The 6,236-nt window shown below is 43.5% G+C and overlaps 1 protein-coding gene across 1 annotated transcript in view; it reads right to left on the minus strand.

The window, feature by feature from the left end:
• Nucleotides 1-3,481: 3,481 nt before the first annotated feature.
• The window catches only part of MAP3K20 (mitogen-activated protein kinase kinase kinase 20), a 191,356-nt gene continuing 188,601 nt past the window's right edge, over nt 3,482-6,236 (minus strand). Inside the window, exon 20 of the mRNA XM_003791511.3 lies at nt 3,482-4,213. Within this exon, the coding sequence (XP_003791559.1) occupies nt 3,513-4,213 (701 nt within the window). The 3' untranslated portion in view covers nt 3,482-3,512. The remainder of the gene's footprint in view (nt 4,214-6,236) is intronic.

A 6,236-nucleotide genomic window follows, 5' to 3' on the forward strand; every position in this document is an offset into this window, starting at 1 on the left:
GCCTGTGGTCCCAGCTACTTGGGAGGCAGAGGCAGGAGATTCACTTGAGCCCAGGAGTTGGAGGTTGCTGTGAGCTGTGATGTCACAGCACTCTACCTAGGGGGACAGCTTGAGGCTCTGTCTCAAAAAAAAGAAAAGTAATCGATAATTTATACTTATTTCTGAAGTAGGTCTTGATAAGAAAAAATTCCTAGTGCACTTACACAGTTTGGGATTATTTCATTACTGAGGCTAAATCTATTGTGTTGCTAAGCCAGTGATGTTGTACAAAGAGCAAAACATCCTGCTTTGTCTGGGCTGTGCCTGGAATAATGACTGCCTCTATGATAGCAACATAGATCTGGCAGTTCCAGACTTGCTCTGAAGCCCGTTTAGGGACCATCAAATCCCCACATTTAGAGGTGCCCAGTCCAAGATGTACTCTCTTGATTTGTTTCTACTACAATTTTTTTCTTGTAAAATATACTTTCTTTTGTTTGTGTGTTTGTTCTTTTGGTCTTAACCTCAGCCTCTTGAAACTAACACAGTTCCTCATTGTTGGCAACTGATTTATTTTGAAGGAGAAAAAAGTCTTGATAACCCTTGCTTTGTTCCTGACTTACATTCATCTTTCAACCTGGCAAGTAACTTTTGGCGAATAAGCATCATTAGAAAAGAAAAAGGAACATCCAACTCTTATCATTTGTTTACATTCACAAAGCACACTGCAGATGTTCTTGCTTTGATTTTGCTGGGAGCCCTGACGCTGACAAGTATTTTTCAGAAGATACTGCAAAATGATCAGTTTTATGGGCTGATGGAATAACCTCTCTGTGGTCACTGGCTTCACTAAATAGGGCTGAGATAGGTACCCGAGTCATTTTATTACCAGCTTGGATTTTTCTAACCCATAAACCCAAGAATGCAAGATGGAAAAAAACAGCATGTAACTAGTCATCATTTGCATAGCACCTTTTAAACTGGAGTCTACGATAATTCCCTAGAATGAACATTTTGTGTATTAATCAAGGCCATATTTTGTGTTTCTTTCAGAATGACTCAGTCACAACTGTGTTCAGCTACTTATCCAAAAATTCTAATCAAAGAATATATTTTACTGCTTTTTTGGAAACAGCATGATTATTAGGCTAGCATACTTTGTATTAGTCTACCTTTCTTTAAGTTTAAACAAAGGACAAATGAGAAAAATAATTAAAAACAGACTGGGGTTGATATAAACTTCATGAGAAAGGATCACAGAGGAGCTTAAAACCTTAGAAGCTGGTTATACATGATGAAAGAGCACTTAGGTAACTGATTACGCCACGCCCACTGCCTTCACCTATAAACGCAGAAGGCACACAATAAAACTTGTATAACATCAAGTTGTTGAATAGTGTGTAGGTCATCACAGCTTCCCTTGTAAATAAAGGTCATCTCCTATAACCTTGACTTGAATGCTACCCAACTACAGTTTTCCCCACCAGCCTGGGAGTAATGTCGAAGGGCAGGACAGCTACTCGTATCGGAACATAGGGACATAGCATGATGACTGGTCTCTAGTAAAAGAGAACTCAACCCCACAGAATCTCCCCTGTGTCATTTCTCCAGAGCATCCAGAACACTGTGCAGGGCCGTGCACACTTGATATTCAGGGTTAGCGAATGCTGAACAGAACCTCAGAGTATTATTTGCCCTTTCATACATTTGTTGGCACCTGACTTTCCGATTTGTAAAATAGGGGTTGAATTCTGCATTCTTCTGCCGTAAGTGGCAAGCAGCCTCCTTCCACCCCCAGCTGCTGAGAGCTGTCTTGCTGCAAGCCCGCTATTTAATGTCTTGCTCCAACAAGGATGTTGGTGATTTTCAATTTCTCTGGCTTTTAGCTCGTGACAGTTCTGTCTTGCTCTGTGTCTGTTTTCTTTTAGATTTATGACATCCCAAGAGGAATTTATAGACTGTCGTTCTCCCCTCTTTGCTCCTTCTTTGGTAAAATGTAGAATATAATATTCAAAAGCAGTCCTGGGAGATTAGGGAGAGAAACAACCACAAATCTAGGCAATTTAGATCTTTGGTTTCAGACGAATCTTAATGAATGTGATATGCAGTATAACAAGCATTAAGTTCAGACACCTTTTTAATTGCCTAAAAACGACAAGCCAAATCAGTTCAACACTGACCATGATAAAAACACAAATACCTTACTAAAATAAATACTAACCAGCAGGGCTAAGACAAGGAGGAGATGAATGAAGCACTCGCCTTGGGCACAAAATTAAAGGGGGCATCAAAAAGAAAACCCACACCCCAAACTCAGATAAATGATATTTAAATCTTAAAAAGGAATACTAATATAAAAACATTTATGAAGAACAAAATGTCAACATTTTATATTATTTATTTATTTTGAATAGACAAGGGGTCCTGTGGTGTTGCTTGGGCTCTTCTCAAACTCCTGGCATCTGACCTCAACATTTTAAATAAAGACAGGATCAGTAACAGTGCCTTGCCCAACCCTACTGGAGGCTGAGAGGAAAGGAAAAATCAGGCCTGGCTCGATGGCTCATGGCTGTAGTCCCTGCACTCTGGGAAGCTGAGGCAAGAGGAATCCTTGAGCTCAGGAGTTTGAGATCAGCCTGAGCAAGAGCAAGGCCCTGTCTCTACTAAAAATAGACAAAAAACTAGTGGGGTGTGGTAGTGGGCACCTGTATTCCTGCTACTCAGGAGGCTGAAGCAAGAGGATTGCTTGAGCCCAAGCGTCTGAGGTTGCAGTGAGCTATGATGACCCCACTGCACCCTACCCAATGTGACCAAAAAAAAAAAAAAAAAAGAGAAATCAGTAATACTGATCCTGTCTTTACCTAGAGTTTTGATTTGTTGTTGCTGTTGCTGTTGTTCACTTCGTGTGCCTTACCTCAGTCCTGGCCCTGCTCAGGGTAAAGCAAGTTGTTAGGTTAAAAGATAATATGACACCTCCTCTAAAATTAACTCAGGCTAGGCACAGTAGTTCATGCCCGTAATCCCAGTGCTTTGGGAGGTCGAGGCAGGAGAATCACTTGAGCCCAGAAATCTGAGACTAACCTGGGCAATATGGTCAGATTTCATCTCTACTAAAAAAAAAATTAGCCAGGCATGGTGGTGTGTGCCTGTAGACTCAGCTAATCAGGAGGCTGAGGTGGGAGGGTCACTTGAACCCAAGAGTTCAAGGCTACTGTGAGCTATGATTATGGCACTGCACTCCAGCCTGGGTTACAGAGTCAGACCCTGCCTTTATGGGGAAAAAAGTTAACTTGGGGAGAAAAATATGTGTAGTTATTCCCAAGTCTAGTTACTGTCAATGAACAATCAACATCCATAATTTGGGCCCTGGTTTGACTGTGGTTTCAATCAGAAAATACTTCCTAATAGCCACCCTATGCAGAAGAGCTTTTGTTAATTCAATCTGAAGGCACCATATTGTCAAAATCTGTTATATTAAAATAAAAAAAAAAAAAACCAAAACCCTGCTAGAAAAATGCATGTAGTCAAATTTGTCAAAAGTTTCTCCGACCACGGTAGTTCCCTCTGGCTCTTTCTTTGCTAGTCTTGGCAGGGGAGGGCCGGTGGGGCTTTTTCCGGTATTCCACTTTGGTCCATCCCCCTTCGCTCCCTCTGTTCTCCTCTTCACTGGCTCTGGAGTCAGTCTCAGTGTGCAAAGGCATCCCTGGTATGGTCCTGGGTTGGTGGCGGTCATTTGGGCTTCTCTTAAAGTCAGGTGACTGGTGAGTATTGAGTGCTGACGGAGAAACCCAGTAGAACTTTCCAGAATATCTTTCTCTGGAAGGAGTGGAATGCTGACTTTTTCCACTGTATCTGCCTCTCGGAGAAGAATTGAGTGACACACTACCACGATCATATTTGTTCCTGCTCCTGTCTGAGTAGCGGCCCCTCTCTGAAGAGCTGTCAGTATTAACACTGGAAAGGCTATTGTCCCTGGAGTTGAGATGCAGAGAAGAGAAGTTTTTGGCCAGTCCATACTGAGTGGGAGAGGAGCTTCTGGACTGGTTTATAGGTGTGATCTGTTGATACTTAATGGGCGCCTGGGTCCGCCTCACAGCAGCAGCATAGGAATCCTGGTCATCAAAGTATGGGAAGTATGATGAGCCCAGAATGGGATTGCTCTGGGAACGCTGTAAAGAAGTGTGGGATGCAAGCTGCCGCATCCTCAGAGTGTCTAACCACTGGCAATCAGCACCTGCAGAGGAAATGGAAATGAGCATCTTTGAAGCCACACTGAAGCTGCATGCCTGATTCAGAAGCCTGTCTGGGGACAATTCAAGGCTGTTTGGGATGCTCTAAGCTTTGCCATTCATAGAAATTCTACTCTAGGTATAAGGACATTTCCTTTATTACTACAAATAATTCCTTTTTATTTTTTTGCAGTTTTTGGCTGGGGCTGGATTTGAACCCTCCACCTCAGGCATATGGGGCTGGCGCCCTACTCCTTTGAGCCATAGGTGCTGCCCCAAATAATTCTTTTTTTTTAGAGACTGAGCCTCAAGCTGGTGCCCTGGGTAGAGTGCCATGGCATCACAGCTCGCAGCAACCTCCAGCTCCTGGGCTCAAGCGATTTTCCTGCCTCTGCCTCCCAGGTAGCTGGGACTACAGGCCCCCGCCACAATGCCAGGCTATTTTTTTTTTTTTTGGTTGCAGCTGTCATTGTTGTTTGGTGGGCCTGGGTTGAATTCGAACCTGCCAGCTCCAGTGTATGTGGCTGGTGCCTTAGCCACTTTAGCCACAGGTGCCGAGCCTACAAATAATTCTTTAAAAATAAGGGCATTGGCTAGGCAGGGTGGCTCACGCCTACATCATAGTATTCTGGGAGGTGAAGGTGGATGGATAGCCTGAGCTCAGGAGTTTAAGACCCCCTCCTGAACAAGAGTGATACCCTATCTCTAGTAAAATTAAGAAAACTAGTCAAACATTGAGATGGGTACCTATAATCTCTACTTCTTGAGAGACTAAGGCAAGAGGATCACTTCAGCCCAAGAATTTGAGGTTGCTGTGAGTTATGATAACGCCAAGACACTGTACCCAGGGTGAAAGACTGAGATTCTGTCTCAAAAAAGGAAGGAAGGAAGGAAAGAAAGAAGGGCATTTACACTGAGAATATATGTGTTTGGCACTGTTCCAAGGGCTTTACTAAATTATCTCATTTAATCTTCTCAATAATCTTCCTAGGTAAATGCTAACAGTCTTATTCTATAAATGAGGAAGGCTGGTAGGTCAAATAACTCACTTAGGGGCATGTAGTAATCCCAGGTCCTTCTGGATCTAAATCCTATGTTTTCTTTACTTAGTTATGTTGTCACTTCTAGAAATGACTGTTAAGTATGTTGGGTGGCAGGGGCATGTTTGATAAACAAAAGACTTTGCTACCCAGCACTTTTGTTCTTTGAGACAGAGTCTCACTCTACTATTGTGGCTAGAGTGCCATGGCGTCAGCCTAGCTCACAGCAACTTCAGACTCCTGGGCTCAAGTGATCCTCCTGCTTCAGCCTCTGGAGGAGCTGGGACTATAGGTGCCGGATACAAGGCCTGGCTAATTTTTTCCATGTTTAGCAGAGATGGGGTCACTCTCTTGTTCAGGTTGGTCTTGAACTCTTGAGCTCAAGGGATCTTCCTGCCTTGGCCTCCCAGAGTGCTGGGATTACAAGTGTGAACCACTGTGCTCTGCCTCTATATTTTTTTTTGTAGAGATGGGGGTCTTGCTCTTGCTCAGGCTGGTCTCAAACTCCTGATCTCAAGTGATCTTCTCACCTACATCTCCCAGAGTGCTGGGATTATAGGCATGAGCCCCCATGTCCAGTCCACTTTTGTTTATTTTAATTTTTGAGACAGGTTCTTGCTGTCACCCAGGTTAGAGTACAGCTCACTGCTTTAGCTCCTGAGCAGCCAGGGCTATGGGCACACCAGTACATCAAGTTCATGTTTCAATTTTTTTGTAGCGATGGTCTCATTCTTGGCTCTTGCTGAAACTAGTCTAACCTCTGGCCTCAAGCAATCCTCCAAAAATGTTGGGATTACAGATGTGAGCCTCTGCACCCAGCCCCCAGCTAGCACTTTTAAACCCTGAAGGATGATAAATGCCTCCAACCAACACTTTTAACCCTACAAAGACCCTAAATGAAGATAAAAGAAATGAGGTTCTGAAGGTTGAGACAGCTAGAAGTTTGGGGGAGGAAAATCAGGTCATGTCTCCAGAGGAGAGATTCCTG

Source organism: Otolemur garnettii, unplaced genomic scaffold, assembly GCF_000181295.1.
Source record: "Otolemur garnettii isolate 467f Iridium unplaced genomic scaffold, OtoGar3 scaffold00048, whole genome shotgun sequence".
NCBI lineage: Eukaryota > Metazoa > Chordata > Mammalia > Primates > Galagidae > Otolemur > Otolemur garnettii.